Source organism: Setaria italica, chromosome VII, assembly GCF_000263155.2.
Source record: "Setaria italica strain Yugu1 chromosome VII, Setaria_italica_v2.0, whole genome shotgun sequence".
Lineage (NCBI taxonomy): Eukaryota > Viridiplantae > Streptophyta > Magnoliopsida > Poales > Poaceae > Setaria > Setaria italica.
The window spans coordinates 23084581-23104947 of NC_028456.1; the positions used below are offsets into that span (position 1 = coordinate 23084581).

Below are 20367 nucleotides of genomic sequence, written 5' to 3' on the forward strand. Positions count from 1 at the left end.
ATTATTAATTCATAATAAAGAACAAGTGTTTTTCTATTTTTATGAATGGCATGTACTATGGGAGATGTCCCATTGTGAATGGACTTCACGTTCTTGATCTAGAAGATACAAAAATCAATAGCATTAGTACTAAGAGAACTCGCGTAGATAACTCAAATCCTACTTACTTGTGGCATTGTTGTTTAGGCCATATAGGCGAGAAATGCATAGAGAGGCTTAATAAAGATGGTCTTCTCGATCCTTTTGATTTTGAATCAATTGAGACATGCGAGTCGTGCCTACTTGGAAAAATGACTAAAACTCCCTTTGTTGGACAAAGCGTGAGACCAAGCGAGTTATTAGGTCTAGTACATGCAGATGTATGCGGTCCAATGAACTCGGTCGCAAGAGGTGGTTTTCAGTACTTGCGAGTTATTAGGTCTAGTACATACAGATGTATGCAATCCAATGAACTCGGTCGCAAGAGGTGGTTTTCAATACTTTATTACCTTTACTGATGACTTGAGTAGATATGGATATATCTATTTGATGAGGAATAAGGTAAAATCCTTTGAAAAGTTCAAAGAATTCCAAAATGAAGTACAGAATCATACCGGCAAGACAATTAAATTCCTACTATCGGATCGTGGTGGAGAATATTTGAGCCATGAGTTTAGCGATCATTCGAAGAGTTGCGGAATTCTTCCACAACTGACTCCGCCAGGAACACCGCAGTGGAACGGTGTGTCCGAGCGGAGCAACCGAACCTTGTTGGACATGGTGAGGTCTATGATGAGTCAAGCTGATCTTCCATTGTATTTTTGGGGCTATGCGCTAGAGATTGCTGCGTTCACACTAAACCATGTGCCATCTAAATCTGTGGAGGAGACGCCATATGAGATATGGACTGGGAAGCGTCCCAGTTTGTCGTTCTTGAAGATTTGGGGCTGCGAAGCCTACGTGAAGCATTTCACGCCCACTAAACTCGAGCCCAGATCTGATAAATATGTCTTTGTGGGGTATCCTAGGGAAACCAAAGGATACTATTTTTATAACCGTCAAGAGAACAAAGTGTTTGTTGCTCAAAACGCTGTCTTTCTTGAGAAAGAGTTTCTCTCGAAAGAAATTAGTGGGAGCACAGTGCAACTTGAAGAAGTTCAAGAAACACAAGAAAATATTTCTGTTCCCATTGATGAGGTGCAACATGATGAATCAGCAATGGTTGCTGACCAACATGATGAACCTCAACCACGAAGATCAATACGGGCACATCGCGCACCTGATAAGTACACGCTACTGATTACAGGGCAGCAGGACATCCTATTGTTGGACAATGAGGAGCGTAAAACATACACAGAAGCATTGATGGAACCGGAGTCTGAGAGATGGCTTGATGCCATGCGATCTGAGATGGAGTCCATGAGAGAGAATCAGGTTTGGAACTTGGTTGATCCACTCGATGGCGTGAGAGCCGTTGAGTGTAAATGGATTTTCAAGAAAAAGATAGATGCTGATGGAAAGGTTTACATCTATAAGGCACGACTGGTAGTGAAAGGTTTTCATCAAATTCAAGGTGTTGACTATGATGAGACATTTTCGCCCATCGCCATGCTGAAGTCTATTCGGATCCTTCTAGCGATTGCCGCATATTATGACTATGAGATTTGGCAAATGGACGTCAAAACAGTTTTCCTTAATGGAAACCTAAGTGGGGATGTGTACATGACACAGCCTGAAAGTTTTGTCGACCAGCAAAATGCTAGAAAAATGTGTAGACTTAGAAAGTCTATATACGGGCTAAAGCAAGCATCCCGGAGCTGGAATCTTTGTTTTGACGAGATAGTCAAATCGTTGACTTCTCACAGAATAAAGAAGAGGCATGTGTTTATAAGAAAGCTAGTGGGAGTGCACTTGTGTTTCTAATCTTATATGTGGATGACATACTATTAATTGGGAATGACATTCCGCTTATGGAGGATGTCAAGACCTCATTGAGAAAGAGTTTCTCTATGAAGGACCTTGGAGAAGCAGCCTACATACTAGGCATAAAGATCTATAGAGATAGGTCTAAACGCTTAATTGGATTAAGCAAGAGCATGTACCTGGACAAGGTGTTGAATAGGTTCAACCTGAATGATTCCAAGAAAGGATTCATACCTATGTCACATGGTGTAACCTTGAGCAAGACTCAGTGTGCGTCGTTGCGTGATGAGCAAAAATGGATGAGTCGGGTGCCATACGCGTCGGCTATTGGCTCGATCATGTATGCCATGTTGTGCACGTGCCCAAACATTTCGTATGCTCTAAGTGTTACAAGCGTGTACCAATACAACCCGGGTGATGGTCACTGGGTTGCAGTAAAAAATATTCTTAATTACTTTCGAAGAACTAATGATATGTTCCTAGTCTGTGGAGGTTCGGAGGTCTGAAAAAGTTCCAAGTAAGAGACAATTGCAGATTTGATAACAGAAACCGAGTATTGCAGCTTCAGAAGCTGCAAGGAAGCTGTATGGATCAAAAAATTTATTTATGAGTTGGGCATGGTCCCTAGTTGCTCTAGTCCGATAGACCTCTATTATGACAATAGTGGTGCTATCGACAGGCAAAGGAGCCTAGGTCGCACCAGAAGTCCAAACACATACTACGGCGATATCACCTGATTCGAGAAATCATCGATCGAGGAGATGTGAAGATATGCAAGGTGCACACTGACCTGAACATTGCAGATCTGTTGACTAAGCTACTCCCACAAGCAAAGCATGAGATGCATACAAAATCAATGGGCATGAGATGCTGGCATAACTGACTAGCATTAGTGGGAGGTTTATGATGATGTATTCCATAAAGGTAGTCATAAGATGATGACATCATGTCAACGTCTGTAATCTGTATTTTTTAGTGATATGTTTCATGACTTTTGTCATTATATGTAATTAGCGAATACGTGATTCGTTAGTGAAACTCCATGATACAATATTGACATTGTATAAAAATGATCCCAGCTTCCATCCGTCATGCAGGACTGTGATGTAGAGATAAGCTGGTACATGTGTTGGGTTGGATGATCTTGTTTCACAGATCATGGCAATATGGGATATTGAGCTAACAATGTAGGCATGTGTTAGGAACACGGTGCCGGATAGATCTACTATGAGACACCGCGAATACACTGCTATCGGTGAGTCTCGTAATGACACGCATATTACATGCTCTGACCTGGGATCGGTGCAGAGTCCCGGATTGTGGAGCATCACATTTTGGGGTTGCTAAACGCTATTCCGTAACTGGGTAGTTATAAAAGAAACTTTCAGATGTGGTTGAAGCAAGTCGCAGGGTGTACCAAGTCAAGAAGGAATCTGCCTCTCTTTTCAGGGAGAGACTCCTCTAGGCCCTCTTGATGTGATGAACTGAAGGCGCATGGCCATGCCTCGACTAAAGGTTAGTCGATCAGAAAAGTTCTTCACTAAGCGAGAAATGGCTAAGAATAAGGGTAGTACTCCACTCGCCTTATACTTGGCTAGGTGTCGTGTGGCAGAAGGATATAATATTGGCAAGTGTTACAGGTTATGCAAGATATGATCTTCATGAACCTTCAGGAGTCAGTACGCCTTGCTAGAGGCCAACCCTAACTATTGTTTGGAGATGGTTTCTAAGTCATGTACGTTGGTTGCATGAACCTATGAGTCACACACTTAAGGGATTGGAACACATGGATACTTGCATAATTAACTCTTGTGCAAGTGGGAGACTGTTGGGGATGCCCAGGAGGGCCTGGCCCAATAAGGATGTGTTGGCCCATTATGCAAGAGTTATAAATGCTAATCAAGTGATTAACCCTAATGGTCAATCTACCCTGCCGCACAGCCTCCTACCGCAAGGCTCCTGCACGCCAGGCTCCTCTTGCCGCAAGCCAGGCTCCTGCTGCACGCCTTCTGGTGTGCCGCCGTCACACGCACCTGCAGTCTTCCCTCCCAGATCAAAGGTTGATCGTGGGGATTTTTGAGTACGTGCTGTGGAGTGCTATCACGCTCCGATCCGTCATCCCATCCTGTACGTGTGGACTGCCGTAGAGGTGTCGCTAGGTTGAGCACTTCGTCAGATCGGATCGACTACTCGCGCTTCATCAAGACTTCCACTGTGATGCGTGACAAGTGAAGGTATAATCTATGATCATCTACTCGCAAGTGATCTTGCTTACACGGTTATATTTTTATGTGCTAGCGAGTAGCATACCGCGTTTCCTAACAACGGCGCCACGGCGAGATGTCCTTTATTTGTTCCGTTGGTCAGTTTGGCATGGGAGACATTGAGCAGCTGATCATCATGGGAACTTATTACTGGTGCAGAACGTCCACGGGGTCCAAGCCACCACGCGTAGGTGCCCTACAGGTTTGCCCTGGCTAGCACGATAAAATATCCTCACCGTGGTCCGCGCAGTTGGGTTGAGCAAGCTGACGAAGGGAGCCGGCTGGGACCGTTTATTGCTGATAATCAAGGTTCCATTGGTGCCCGATGCTACTAGTTGGATTATCGGATACAGCAAAGTCTGCAGCAATTTGCGTGCGCTCCTATCTATCTATCTATCTATCTAACTATCTATCTATCTATCTATCTATCTATCTATCTATCTATCTATCTATCTATCTATCTATCTATCTATCGGAACCGGCCCATCCTCCCCTTCATCTTCTTTCCCAGCCAGCTCCCCACCCCTGCCGCCTCCTCCACCTCCCCGATCGGCGGCTGCCACGCCGCCGCACCACCCACCCACCACCGACTGCCGCCCTCCACCCCGTCCTTCATAACCCGAAGCCACTTGCGACCCCGCTGCCGGCCACCATCCACCGAATATCTAGCCCTGCCCAGCCGCCAGCGCTCCCATGCCATCTTGCCTCCTTCGCCGGCCGAACCGCCACCACCATTGAGCCTGCCGCCGCCGACCTCCCTCCTTCTCTAAGGTCAGCGGACATTAGAACCTCCCAAAATCCAAACCCCCGAACCCTAACACTAACCCTAAGTACCACCGGCCTCGATCACCGCTTGCGGCTGGCGGCGACTTCACCAGCGAGTCGCCCCCGCCTACCTCCCACCCCTCCGCAAGCTTCTCCTCCCGGCTTCCCCCCCCTGACGGCAGCGGAGCGTCACGAAGAAGATGGCAGGTGCACGAAGAAGATGGCAGGCGCGCGAAGAAGATGGATAGGTTTTCTAGCAATTTGCGACCCAGGTTTGCTTGATCACGCTGTCGGAGCAAAACCAAACCCGTCGTGGACCGTGCGTGGTAAACCCATAAATAAATCCAAGGTTTGTTTCATCGCTTTTGGCCCAGGCCCAAATACAAGTCCACCAACCATCAATCGCATGTAGATTCAGCTCCCTTCTTGTGCACGCCACAAGAGGACGCCTATGGATCGCTATGCTCATCTAAATGTACCCGGGCCACGTTGCTTAGAGACGGTGTGCTAATAATACCCTCTTAGGTCCCTTTGGGAACGCGAAACCTCAGTGGGATCCTAGCCTTTTCCTCGGGCTGGAGGCCCGCACAACCTTCCGGCAATAGGCCAATGTGCCCTGCCTTTTGGAAGCCCATCTGCCAGGGGACCTCGACCCTATCCCCTCCTTTTCTACGGGCCGGCTCCTCCCTTAGTACGTTGCTGGACTATTGAGACTCCCGGGGATGTTTGGATCGATGGACTAGGTCACATCGGATGTTTGGATACCAATTAGAAGGACTAAACGTGAACTACTTATAAAACTAATTGTATAAGCCGTGGTAATTCGCGAGACGAATCTATTAAGCCTAATTAATCTATGATTAGCACATATTTACCGTAGCACCACATGGTCAAATCATGGACTAATTAGGCTTAATAGATTCGTCTCGCGAATTAGCCTTCATTTATGCAATTGGTTTTGTAATTAACCTATATTTAATACTCATAATTAGTATCTAAACATTCAATGTGACAGGGACTAAACTTTAGTCCCTGAAACCAAACACCCCATTAGAGTATTTTTAATTAGCTTCATCAAATTTATAGATAAAAGACATCAACATCTAACGTGTGAAATTATAGTTTATAAATAACTCAATATACCATGAATACTTCGTCCGTCCCAAAAAAAAATACGGTCACTTAAAATATCAAACAGATTAGCACGGAGGGGAAAAGATTCTTCTATCCCTCACTTTGGTTCTTTGTGTTCCTATAAAAAGGCTATCACTTGGATTTGCGCTCGGATCTAATTGGCAGCAAATATTTAATGTTTATGGGCCGGAGGCTATAATGGCTTGCTTTATAATATGTTTTTAGTGTATTTATTTATTTGGTAATTAGATGTTGTTATATTTTTTTCATAAATTTAGTTAAAGTGTCAGATGACATTTTTATTGGGTTTGTAGCACGTATGACATATCGAATCAAACAATATTTTTATTTGAAGGAGATAAGTTCGGTAGAATTAGTTACATAACAATGAACTCGTGGGTGTTGGCATATGATTATCCAAGATAGAATTATTATACCTGAAAAGAGATATAAAAACATAAAAACATGGTATATATTATTCGTATGACAGTATGAGTATCTTATCTTACTATTACTAATTGAAGGTTCCTTTTGAAGCCTCTAGGTGAAGCCACCTAGGATTCCTAGGTGGACACTTTGGAAAAAGAGAGAAATCCTAAAAATTCTCAAAAAAAGCAAAACATCCGACCATCAATAGATAGATTCAAATCATCATAGCCATTGGATCTATTATACTTTTAAAAAATTACCCACCTATACCATTATAAAAATAGCCTAAAGTAACCCACTAAATCTATATATAAATTACCTACCTATACCATTATATAAAATAAACTAAAGCAACCCCTAATCTTCGTCAAAATTACCCACTTCGGCCATTATAAACAATATGTAAAATAACCCCCTAATTTGCAACTGAATTGCTCATCACTATTACTTAAATTTTTTTAAAGTAATCCCTTAAATTTGCATCTATATTACCCACGCATGCTATTATTAAAAATAACATAAGGTAACCCTACTTTGAATCAAATAACCTTAATTAAAAATATATATATATATATGATTCTAAATCATCTATACCTTGCACTATTGGTATACGATATAATAATTAAGGTCTATACATGATGTGTGTTACCATTTATAAAGATCTAAAGTGATGTGAATATAGATTTCTATGTTAAAATTGTATCTCAAATTTAGGGTTCATTAAACAAATTCAAACGCATACCTGCGATGCAAAGTGAAAAGTTAAAGATTATAAATATGGATGAAAATATTATAGAGTAATTACTAACTAGTTACAACGCAGAATTAAAAAGATAATAAACTATATAAAGTTTTAGCAGCGCACATCGTTGATCAAATAACTAAATTATTGGAGAAATTAAACAAAGGGATATAATCCTGTCACACTCGGATCAGCGACACAACAAAGACCGCAAGGGTGTAAATGATATTGAAAATAAGATTGTCAGTGAATCGTTGACCACCGGCGATTGTATACCACATGAAGAACAACATCGCAATGTCCACGCACCTCTCGAACCTATTGGATTCGTAGGCAATGTATCCTGCATCAAGCGGTGACGATCTCCTCTTGCATGTTGGCAACCACTGTAGAAGCTAGCACCTTGAGGGTCTCTTGCATGTTGGCAACCACATGCGTCTCCGCGTCCGGTAGCACCTTGGTGATCTCTTGCATGTTGGCAACCATCAACGTCTTCACATCCGCCCGCACCTCGGTGGTCGCATCTGCTTTGGTAGCACCTCGACGGTCTTTTGCATATTGGCAACTACCAGCATCTTCGTGTTCCGCAGCGCCGTTATCTTCGCGTACGCTAGAATATGTGTTTTGTCACTAAACTTTTACACCGCTAATATGACATATGGGTCCGTTGTGAGGGGCATGCCTATATCGGTGGTTGTTTGTGGGTGCAAAACGTCTTCAAAAGTGTTTGTGCTTTATAGTTTATAGTGCGAATCTTTTTAGAAGGGCGTCCAAATAGTGGCTCATATCTAATATTGATCAAAGAAAAAAGTAGCTGATACAAAAGAAGGATAACTTGACACAAATTAATCTATTAAAAAAAATTACACTAAAAAATTTTAGTTGTCTTCTCCTCATTCCATATTACTCCGCCCGATGAAGCTCGAAAAATGTGCCGAGAAAAAAAAAGAAAAAGGGACATCTACAAATGCCCTCATGGCATATGGCTTTGAATACCATAATAATCACTCGCTGCTTCAACGAGGTATAAAAGACATTGATAGTCCATCATTCCATCAACTTAGGTTAGAAATCTTGCAATCCTTCACCACTAGACCTACAAATGCCTCATCTCGATGCAGGCTCACTAGTATAGATTTTGGAGAAACCATACCTTACCCTGAGCTGCCCTCACTGGCCCTTTGTTGGCATCATATCGGACGATTGTCGAGGTAGCGATGTGATAAAGAGACCATATTCCGATGCATCGTTATCTCCACGACCCGTCATGGTTAATAGGAAACCGAACCCTACAGAGCATATTCCGATGGGCTATTAGGCTAGTCCCAGTGCAAGGTTTCATTGCACTGTTTCCAAAGATGCCACATCATCCCATGAGGTGTATTCTCATGAATGAAACAGGGAGTCCCAGTGCACAGTTTCATTTCACGATTTTATAGGATGCCCATGACATTTAATTGTGAGGCATGTGACCGGATATGGTTAGATGAAATGAAACTCTATAGTCCCCAATGCAAGTTTCAATAGGTTTCATAGTCTTGGAAACAGTGTATACACAGTTTCATCCTGATGAAACTCCTTCCCTCTCTCACTTCATAACTACCATGCCATGTCATCACATATGCTGATGTGTCACCGTATTTAATGTGCATGAAACCTCTATGAAACTCCCACTGGGATTAGCCTTATCTCCATGATGGGTTCTTTCCTCTGGGTCCTAATGAGATAGAGTAGATTTGGTAGTTAAAAAATAGTACAAATAGGCGCTCACATAAACGCACGCACCCAACCCAATAACTACTCGTAAGCAACCCTACCTATATGAGTATTTTGAGAGACTAAGCCGACAGATTCTCGAGATTGACGAAGTCACCACTAGTACCTCATTATCGACGGTTAGCTCACCTACTACTTAAAAAATAGCTCTAGTTAAATTCTGCAAATAAATTTAGAAAAATACGAGCATCACTGGTGAGTCGAGAAAAATACGTACCAGCTGACTAACATAAAACAATAGGCAAAGTTGCAAGAGACGGTAAGATCAACCGCAAGTACTTTAGGATTTCTTTGATCCACCCGACATTCTCTGCTCGCTGGAGCCCAACGATTGGAACGAACCAGTCGAGAGATGGCTTTCGGAGATAAACACGGTGATGCTTGCTGCCACTCCGGGCGCCATGGATGCGAAGAGGAAAAGACGAGCAAGGCCGGCACATTACACTACTCCAACAGCTAGACGTTCGCGTGTAATCATCCGATCCTGTGGAATGAACCTGCCTGTCCCGGCTCCACATTACACTACTCCAACAGCTAGACGTTCGCGTGTAATCATCCGATCCTGTGGAATGAACCTGCCTGTCCCGGCTCCGAAGTCGTCTTGAGAAAAAAAACACCATCAGGGCCCACGAACATTCCGATAAGCAAGGCAAGTGTGCCATCAAATTTTCTGACGAGGTCGCGAGTACGGTCGCATATTTTCTCGTCTATTCTCCCATGCGCTCGGTTTGGCCGTATCGCCCGGGACAAGCCCAGCGCGCTCCCAAGCTGTCCTCTCCAGGCCCCAGGAATAAGCGGGCGCCGCGAGACCTTGGTCATCAGAGTATCAGACTGGTCCGACGTCTCCTTCGGCAGCAGCATATTCCTCACTTCAGAACCTCCGCGCAGCGCTGGACTACGTGACAAGAAGCTCCCCGGATCAAGCCGCCCGAGTGGAGCACACCAACACACGGCCTGCAGTGGCAGTGGCAGTGGCAGTCAGTCGGTCACTAGCTGTCTCTGTTCCAATTTCTTAACCCCCAAGGCCCCATCGAGCTCTTCCTGATCTGTTTCAGTTCGAGCAAGGTGACAGCCAGTGTGCTGTTTGGTTGTGCTGCTCGGGAAAACGTCAGGTCCGATGGCGACCGCCGGGGGCAGCAGGGAGAAGGCGTCGTTCCTGGAGCTGGTGCGCTACGCCGACGCGCGGGACCGGTGCCTCATGGCGCTCGGCGCGCTGGGCAGCTTCGGCGACGGCATGATGCAGCCGCTCTCCATGCTCGTCCTCGGCGACATCGTCAACAGCTACGGCGGCGTCGGGACAGCCGGCAGCGCATTCAGCTCCAGCGCCGTCGACAAGGTAGGTAACAAACTCTGCCATGTACGCGTGCGCTGTCACGTATATGGACCGTGTCAGAAGGAAAATGAGCGCAATCTGGCGCGCACTTGCAGTTCGCGCTCCGGTTGCTGTACGTCGCGGTTGCAGTGGGCGCCTGCGCGTTCCTAGGTGAGCACCAACCGGACACCAGTCTTCTGTTTCTGATCACGTGGCGGAGCACTTCGTCTCTCCACATGTTCGTTCACGTTGTGAAAATGTTGCTCGATCTGCGTGCGTATAGAGGGGCTGTGCTGGACGCAGACGGCGGAGCGGCAGGCGTCGAGGATGCGGCGGCTGTACCTGGAGGCCGTCCTGCGGCAGCCGGTGGAGTTCTTCGACGCGTCAGCGCCGTCCTCGCACGCCACCACGTTCCGGGTCATCTCCACCATCTCCGACGACGCCGACACCATCCAGGACTTCCTCGCCGAGAAGGTCGTCGCTCACTCGCTCCTTATTCAACATGCATTCAACGCAGACTCGATCTCCGTGCCGTCGGTACTGAGAATCACATTTCGATGTTCCAGCTGCCGAACGTTCTGGCGAACATGACGCTTTTCTTCGGCGCGCTGGCCGTCGCCTTCGTCTTCGCGTGGCGGCTGGCGCTGGCGGGCCTCCCGTTCACGCTCCTCTTCATCGTGCCCAGCGTGGTTCTGGGCAAGCGCCTGGCCGCCGCGGCCGGGGAGGCCCGCGCGGCGTACGAGGAGGCCGGCGGCGTCGCCGAGCAGGCGGTGTCGTCCATACGCACCGTGGCGTCGTACCGTGGGGAGCGGCGGACGCTGGAGCGGTTCCGGAGCGCGCTGGCGCGGAGCACGGCGCTCGGCGTCAGGCAGGGGCTCATCAAGGGCGCCGTCATCGGGAGCATGGGCGTCATCTACGCCGTCTGGTCCTTCATGTCGTGGATCGGCAGCGTCCTCGTCATCCGCTTCCACGCGCAGGGCGGCCACGTCTTCGTCGCTTCCATCTGCATCGTCCTGGCCGGAATGTAACTAAGCACGCCACAGCTCATCGTAAGCTAAAAGATTTCAGAGCTAACGCGCAATTGCTTTGAACTTTCAGGTCCATCATGATGGCGCTACCAAACCTGCGGTACTTCGTCGACGCGGCGACGGCGGCGGCGCGGATGCGCGAGATGATCGACAAGTTCGAGCCTCTCGGAGAGGAGGGCAAGAAGGGTGCCACCAGGGAGGACATCAGGGGCCGGATCGTGTTCAGGGACGTGCGCTTCTCGTACCCGTCGAGGCCGGACACGCGGGTGCTCGACGGCGTGAACCTGACCATCTCCGAGGGCGCCACCGTCGGCCTCGTCGGCGGGAGCGGGTCCGGCAAGTCCACCGTGATCTCCTTGCTGCAGAGGTTTTACAGCCCCGATTCTGGCGAGATACTGCTGGACGGCCATGACATTGGCGCGCTCAACGCGGAGTGGCTCCGGAGCCAGATCGGCCTGGTGAGCCAGGAGCCCGTGCTGTTCGCCACGTCCATAAGGGAGAACATACTGTTCGGCAACGAGGCGGCGTCGCTGAAGCAAGTCGTTGTGGCGGCGAAGATGGCCAATGCACACGACTTCATCACCAAATTACCCCATGGATACGAAACAAATGTAAGTAGCATCTTCAAATCAAATTCCGGCCACAAAATGGACAACTAGTAAGATCATGTTCTGGCGCAGGTCGGGCAATTCGGGACGCAGCTGTCGGGAGGGCAGAAGCAGCGCATCGCCATCGCCCGCGCGCTCATCCGGGACCCCAGGATCCTGCTCCTGGACGAGGCGACCAGCGCGCTGGACTCGGAGTCGGAGCGCGCGGTGCAGGACGCGCTGGACCGGGCGTCCGTAGGCCGGACGACCGTCGTCGTGGCGCACCGCCTGTCCACGATCCGCAAGGCCGACATGATCGCCGTGCTCGACGCGGGCCGCGTGGTGGAGTGCGGCACGCACGACGAGCTCGTCGGCGCGGACGCCGGCGAGGGCGGCGGCGTCTACGCCCGGATGGCGCGCCTGCAGAAGGCGTCCGTGGCGAGGGAGGAGCGCCAGCGCGTGGTGGAAGTGGAGTTGGAGAGCAGCCGGGTGTCGTTCCGAAGCGTCGAGATCATGTCAGTGCCCAGCGACTTCCATCCAAGCCCGGTGCCGTCGTTCCGGTCGGTCGAACGCTCCGTGGACATGGAAGACGACGACCTCGTCGTCCACGACACGGTGGCGCGCGGCCACAAGCCCTCCCAGCTCCGCCTGCTCAAGATGAATCAGCCGGAGTGGAAACAGGCTCTTCTCGGGTGCGCCGGCGCAATCGTATTCGGTGCTGTGCTGCCGCTGTACTCGTACAGCCTCGGCTCGTTGCCAGAGGTGTATTTCCTCGGTGACAATGACCTCATCCGGTCAAAGACCAGGTACATTACAATGTGTTCAGCAGTGCTCGTGTGATGGAAATGGAATTGCCAGTGACGTTTGTCTTAAATCTGTACAGGCTGTACTCCCTCGTCTTCTTTGGCATTGCCATCGTTTGCATCACGGCGAACATCGTGCAGCACTACAACTTCGCTGTGATGGGTGAGCGCCTGACAGAGCGCGTCCGGGGACAGATGCTCGCCAAGATCCTGTCCTTCGAGGTTGGGTGGTTCGACGAGGACGAGAACTCGAGCGCGGCGGTCAGTGCGCGTTTGGCAACGCAGGCAACAAAGGTCCGCTCCCTCGTCGGCGACCGCATGTGCCTCCTGGTGCAGGCGGCCGCCAACGCAACGCTGGGCTTCTCTCTAGCGCTCGCCGTGTCGTGGCGGCTCGCCCTTGTCATGATGGCCATGCAGCCGTTGGTCATCGCGAGCTTCTACTTCAAGAAGGTGCTCATGACTACCATGTCCAAGAAGGCCAAGAAGGCACAGGTACAAGGAAGCCAGCTCGCCGGTGAGGCCGTGGTGAACCACCGGACGATCACCGCGTTCTCGTCGCAGCGGAGGATGCTCCGCCTGTATGAGACTTCACAGGAGAGGCCCAGGAAGGATAACAGGGTGCAGTCTTGGATCTCCGGCTTCTGCCTATCCCTATGCCAGTTCAGCAACACGGGCAGCATGGCGCTTGCGCTGTGGTACGGGGGCAGGCTCATGGCCAGGGGGCTCATCACGCCCACGCACCTGTTCCAGGTGTTCTTCATGCTCATGACCATGGGCAGGGTGATTGCCGACGCCGGGAGCTTGACTTCCGACCTAGCAAAGGGCGGCGACGCCGTGCGGTCTGTCCTCGACACGTTGGACCGTGAACCAATGATCAAGGATGACGACGATGGCGATGAAGTCAAGGAACCAAAGAAGAATACAAAACACGAGCAGGAGATCAAAGGCGCCATCGAGTTCAGGAACGTGCAGTTCAGCTACCCGACGCGGCCAGAGGTGACCGTGCTCGATGGTTTCAGCCTTGAGATAGGCGCGGGGAAGACGGTGGCGCTCGTCGGACCGAGCGGGTCCGGCAAGTCCACGGTGATCAGCCTGATCGAACGCTTCTACGACGTGGAGAAAGGCTCGGTTTTGATCGACGGCCGGGACATCAGGAGCTACAGCCTGGCGCGCCTGCGGTCGCACATCGCGCTCGTCAGCCAGGAGCCGACGCTATTCTCCGGCACGATTCGCGACAACATCATGTACGGCGAAGAGCACGCCACCGAGGACGAGGTGACCAACGCCGCCATGCTTGCCAACGCCCACGAGTTCATCAGGTACAAATTCTGCTGGTTTGCGCCCTGCACGGCAGCACCTTTTCGTTCTTTCAACTAAAACCTTTTTGATTCTGTTGTGCAACAGCGGAATGGAGGGTGGCTACGATGCGCGCGTCGGGGAGCGAGGGGCGCAGCTCTCGGGCGGGCAGAGGCAGCGGCTCGCGCTGGCGCGTGCGATCCTGAAGAACGCGAGGATACTACTGCTGGACGAGGCGACGAGCGCGCTGGACACCGTGTCGGAGAGGCTGGTTCAGGACGCCATCGACCGGATGCTGCAGGGGAGGAGGACGTGCGTGGTCGTGGCGCACCGCCTCTCCACGGTGCAGAAGTCCGACGTGATCGCGGTGGTGAGGAACGGGAAGGTGGTGGAGAGAGGGCGGCACGGGGAGCTCGTCGCCGCGGGGCGTGGTGGGTTGTACTACCACCTGATCAAGCTGCAACACGGAACGTCACCCGGTCTTAGTCCTACATAACAAGTTAGCGAAGGGAGTCATAACTTGAACATTACTATGCATTTTTTTTCAGTAACACCTACACTTAAAATGCAAATTATGTGTGTTTTCCGCGTGCTTATTGACAGACAGTTTGTAAAAAAAAGTATGAAATGTTCACGATCTATTCCATACGCTAGTTGTTTCAGCTTGTGTTTGTGTACATACAATTTGCGCGCTGAAGCAAACAAATTTTACATCATAACAATCCACATGCTAGATTGTTAGTACAACCCAATAATCCACTCCCTCTCCTTTCTTTAGATTGTAAGAAATTAATCTACGAGCGGCGGCGTAGTCCCACGTGCGCCAAGAGTGCGAGCATGGCGTAATGCAGCAGGGTTACAAGTTCGGCGACCTTCTCGCTGGCGTGCTGCTGAATAATTTCGATCTCTGAATATTGCCAGCTGAACTCCACCACCACCACCGCAAAGACCAACAAAAACCAACACGCGAGCCAGCAGGCGACGCTTCCAGTGCCCGGCGGCGCCCTCCTCCGCCTCCGGCGTCATTGCAGCTGGATCCGACTGCTTCATCTTCTTCGCCTCTGCCACCAGGGCCTCGGTAGCGCTAGCGTCCTGCGCGGGACGGTTCCTGTGCCGCAGTTCATGCGCATGCGCAAGCGACGACTCCCCGTGATCCATTGGCCCCGGCCGCCTCTCTCCTTCCTTGACCAGCCTCAGCTCAGAAATCACCCGGACCACTCATTGAAACGGCTGAGTGAGAGAGCGGGAGCCGGCGAGGGAGACGTTAGCTGCCTTGAGTTAAAATGATACACTGAACTGAAAACCACCGGCACCCAGCTCACTGTCAGCCCGGTGGCTTCTTTGTTATGACAGAGAAGCTCAGCTGCGCCAGCCCGCTCTTACAGTTAAGCTGAAGCTGAAACCAACTCACCTCTCCCGAGCTCTCTCACAGGAACTGGTTCCAGCAGATCACGGGCCGAAAACCTGGAACAGCCGAGAGCTTTGAGTTTGTTTTTTTTAAGGAAAAAGAGCTTAATCTGGTTTGTTCATGTGGTGCATGTGGACAGAGTTTTGGACACGTATTATCAGGAGAAGATAAATGGACTTATTAAACTGCGTAGGATGTTTGATTTGTAGCGGTTAGAAAGGTTTCATTGTCGAGTAAAGTGGCCAAGCGGTTTTTGAAGTGATCCAAGGATGCCATTTAGATCCCCAAACTATTAATTTAAAACTTTAAAACTCCTACCTGGCATGTCACTCAATGTTCTAATCTTCTGGATTTGTGTTAATTTGTCTGCATTGCATCTATAGAATGTTGGTCCACGTGGGCGTTGCTTGATTCATCAGAATAGAAAATTACACAGTGATTAGTAAAATTTGGACCTCACGTGACTGTCTTAGCAATTTTAGCGATATGATGAAATTACAAATTAATAGTTTAAATAACCTCCTAAATTTGCATCTAAATTGCCAACCACAAAGTATTATAAAAATAATTTAATCTAACCACTTAGATTTGCATCTAATTACCCACCACGCATACCATTATTAAAAATAACATGAGGTAATTCTAAATAAATCCAAAATACTTTTATTAAAAATATACCCGAGGGTACACCAATATATTGTAAGGAAATATATTGTAAGGAAAGTGGACCTAGGCCACAATGATTTTGATGATTAATGATAACATGGTTATTGTAACTAATGTGTCTGTAAGATGTACCTTTGTAGGTGTTTTATAGGTCCCAAGAATGAATTATAAAACCATCGAAATGAAACAAAACGAAAACACTTGGAAAAATTCTATGCCATCTAAATGATAGTAAAAATTCAGAGATGGAACAAATGATGGTAATAAAACTGGGATAAAGACACGTGAAGACTTGAAGAAAATCCTGCTGGAAATGTGCACCAAAACATTCCGCCAATTCATACTGTGACTATTGGCAAAGGCACCGAACTAGTTGATGACAAGAGGAACAACAACAGGACTAAGGACCTGCACAGTGTACACCGACCTATTCGGTGTGAATAGTGAGCTTCACCAAATCAGTCGGTGAGGATTGGTTCGACTCGCGATCGGCTTTGGAGGTTTTGAAGTTTATTTGTGGCCTCACCAATTTATACGATGGGCATAGTGACCAGAGCAGCGAATCGGTTGGTGAACGAAGGCATGTGAAGACTGCAGCTCAGGGGTCACTGACGCATTCGGTGATGCCCTTCACATGTCACCAAATCAATCGGTGATACATGTGGGGCCTGAGCGACAATGGCTCAAGGACTACCTAAAAGCAGACCACTGACCCATTCGGTGGTGCAAAGCTGGGAGCACCGAATCAGTCGGTGATTCCGTGACTATCGGTGATTTCGTGACTATTGGAGCAACGGCTAATTTTTGGGATTGAGCCTATAAATACCCCATTGCCTGATCATTTTATAGGTGTTAGAGCTTGGAGAAGCTATAGGCTTGGTTCTCACATATGCACAAGCACTCTATCCACCAAAGTGCTAAAGAGAATATTAAGGTAATTAGCATAAGGCTTAGGTCTTAATTAGTGCTAGTTAGGTCTATTACCGTATTGCTTTAGAATTTAGCCTAGAGTTAGGCGAGGTTTGCACACCTTCTTGTTATTGGTGTTTGCGCGCACCAAGAGTTGTAAATCCGTGGCTTGCAAATTTTGCGAGACCTCCAACCGCATTTGTGGAGTGGCCACTGGTGCATGTGAAAGGGAGGAGAGGTTCTTAACGTTTTGCCGAAGCTCTACCAAGTGATAGCCAGGAGCATCCAAGAGAGGCTAGGAGGGGACCCACTTGCGTGTGGGGAAGGTCCCGTCGGCTATCCTACGAAGTTATTTGATCGGGGAGCTTATGCCCTTGCGCGGGGCATTCCCTTTGAGAGGGGCTCTAACAACGAGGACTAGTGGAAAGCTTTGCTTTCCGATGCCTCGGTAAAAATCATCATGTCGCCATGCCAGGAGTTTGCCTTTTTTTTTTACCTCATTTATGTTTCATGATTCATATTGCACTTTACCTTCCGCATTTACCTTTCCTAGAATTGCCATGTGTAGTTTATAGGATTGGAATATAGGGTGCAAAAACTCTTTTGCGGTAGAGATAACAACACATAGAAAAACCTAGTATACATCTAGATAGAATTGAAATAGGTTTTTATACGTTTCTTGGAGCCTTGGTTTTCTAGAACACTCAATCCCCTCTCTCTTAGGGTGTCACGGTCCCTTTATATATAATTCTAAATTATCTATTTCTTACATTGTTGGTATAGAAAATAATAAGTAAGGTATATACTCATAATGTGTGTCACCATTTATAAATATACAGAGGAATGATGATAATATAGATTTCCACATTAAAAATGTAGCTCAAACTTAGGGTCAATTAAATACATTCAAGCACATATCTACGATTTAAATTGAAAAAATATGGATAAAAAATTACTAACTAAAAAAATATTGTTGATGCATTGGTGTACTGTACATGACATGTGTAGGTTTATTTGTCTAAAATGTCTAATTAATGTAGTTTATTGTTATTGTTCTTCATAAATGAGCTATATTTTGTATTTTGTAGATGGATCGTTTAGCTCGTACGTTTCATGGTGGGACTGTGAAAGAGAATGGGGAGGTTGAGAATATGAATGAGGTAGTGGAATTGTACGATGCTCGTCCAAGTTTTAAAGATTTAGTGACCGTGCAATGAGAAAGTATGGATGCGGAGTGGATGAGATGATATTAAGAGGCCGTTTTGATTGTGGGAAAGCTAGACCTCATTATGTTCTTACGAACTTAGCATCCGAATCTAATTGGAAGCCGTATAAAGAGGTAGTTGAGCATGCAAATGTTCCTGCACACATCCGATCAAGACTCCAGATTGCCAACAGCAAGGATTCTCTTATCCATTGTATGTCGCGGACTTCGTTACCTGGAAGAACCACATGGTGCGTCGGCTGATCGCTAGACGCGGCGTCCCGCACAGACGCTGCCATGGCATGGCACTCCGTGATGATCTGCTTGCCGGCGTCGAGTCTCGTCTTTGGCCCAGAACCCCGGGCCCACCAGGAACGCCAGCATCGGCGGCGCGGTCACCAGGCTCTCGGCGCTAGGCAAGCCAAGTACTAGATCAATCGTCCGAACTGTCCACCAGTGTGGAACCATGATAGACCGAGCAATTCACTGTGTGTAAATGTTCTTAAGATATCGATGTGTAGTAATAGTAATAGGAGTTTTACATCATATAATGCACAAATGGCACCCGTACCAATAATCAGCACTCAAAATTGACAGCCGATTCTCGCGAACGTTCAAGAACCACAACAAGCGCTAGCACGGCGCCCGGCCACCCACAATCTACGAGCGGCCGGACAAGATTGACCGGGCGGAGTCGACCGCCCATCCCGCGGCGTCCCTCACGAACGCGACCATCGCCTCGGACTCGGCGATCACCTGCTTGTCGGCTCCGGGCCTGGTGATCGGCGGGAAGAAGAGCCAGAACCCTGTCACGGCCACGAACGCCAGCGTCAGCGGCGTCGCCAGCGCGCGCGGCGGGCGCAGCCACCGCTCGTGCGCCGCCCACCACCACTCCGCCACCACGCCCGCCCCGTGCAGCGCGAAGAACACGGTCGCCTCCCCCGTGGGCGGCCGCAGCGTGATGTACGAGAACATGGCCTCGTGCATCAGCCCGGACACGGCGAACGCCGCGAGCACCCCCGCGGCGGCGGCGCCGAGGCGCGCGCGCACGGGGCGGAACACGACCTGCCGGAGCAGCGCGGACACGGAGAGGTTCCACCGCCGGCCCCAGAAGTCCCGTAGCGAGGACGAGAGGTAGGGCCGGTCGAACTGCGGCTCCAGGTCGAGTCCCAGCAGCGCGCGCGCCGCCGCCGCGGACGCCGCCAGGACGAGCTCCAGCGCGAGATACATGTGCACCGAGTAGAGCGCGAGCAGGACGTACCCGTTGATCCGCTCCTCGTACCGGTACAGCGACACGACGGCCGTGAGCAGCGCCACCATGGCGGCAGACTCGACGAGCCCGAGGCCCGGCCTCGCGGCGGCGGACTTCTTGGGATCCCGCAGCGTGACGGGGAACGTGGCGATGGCGACGAAGGCGGGCAGCGGGAGCGACGGGTGGAGCGGGCCCTGGCCGGATGCGAGGAGCAGGAGCCTGAACTCCGCGACCCAGGCGAGGAAGAAGGCGGAGATGGCGCGGAGGTGGAGCGCGCGGAAGGCGAGCGGGGGGAAAGGGAGCACGGCGAGCACGGGGAGGAGCGCGGCGAGGCGGGGCAGGCCCGGGCGGAAACGGCGCGCGGCGTAGCGGGCGTAGCACATGCACGCGGTCACCGCGGCCACGACGGCGGCGAGGCTGCCCAGGTCGCCGCCGGCGGCCATCTTCGTCGGGATCACGGTCAACTGCTGCGAGCAAGTGTGGCGACCGGTGGGCTGCCGTGTAGGAGCCGCGCGGGTCCCGGGGTCGATCCAGGACCTGGTGCGCGCGCTCGAGATCTGTGGGGGAATCTATAGAAGACTAGATCTGTGGTTTGTGCCGCGCCGTGCGGCTGCGCCAGCGCCATTCGAAATGGTCCCTAATCACCAGCTCGTGGTAGCACTAATCTTCAACCAATCAACCGTCCATCAAGAACTTGATCCTGCAGGAAGATGCCAGGATGGGCCATTTTATATTTCAACCTGTCGGAGTCCGGTGTCAATTTTGGAACCCCACCTTGAGCCACCAGCCATGCTTCTTTATTTGATTCCCAATACGCAAATTGACTCGTAAAATTAGAAATCAACATAGAGTTGGTGATTCAGAGCTACTTTGACCGATCATAAATATAA

General features: G+C 49.6%; 2 protein-coding genes across 2 annotated transcripts; one reads left to right on the forward strand and one right to left on the reverse strand.

Moving 5' to 3' along the window:
• The first annotated feature begins 10129 nt into the window (after nt 1-10129).
• On the forward strand, nt 10130-14675 carry LOC101782907 (putative multidrug resistance protein). The gene is made up of 8 exons (XM_012847461.3): nt 10130-10348; nt 10441-10495; nt 10608-10798; nt 10891-11348; nt 11423-11963; nt 12033-12745; nt 12823-14061; nt 14147-14675. The coding sequence occupies exons 1-8, from the start codon at nt 10130-10132 to the stop codon at nt 14532-14534; spliced, it is 3804 nt and encodes a 1267-aa protein (XP_012702915.2). The 3' UTR covers nt 14535-14675.
• Nucleotides 14676-18707: 4032 nt separating this feature from the next.
• On the reverse strand, nt 18708-20231 carry LOC101783314 (probable long-chain-alcohol O-fatty-acyltransferase 5). The gene has a single exon (XM_012847554.2). It carries the CDS (start codon nt 19918-19920, stop codon nt 18886-18888), a length of 1035 nt encoding a protein of 344 aa, XP_012703008.1. The 5' UTR covers nt 19921-20231; the 3' UTR covers nt 18708-18885.
• Nucleotides 20232-20367: the final 136 nt, after the last annotated feature.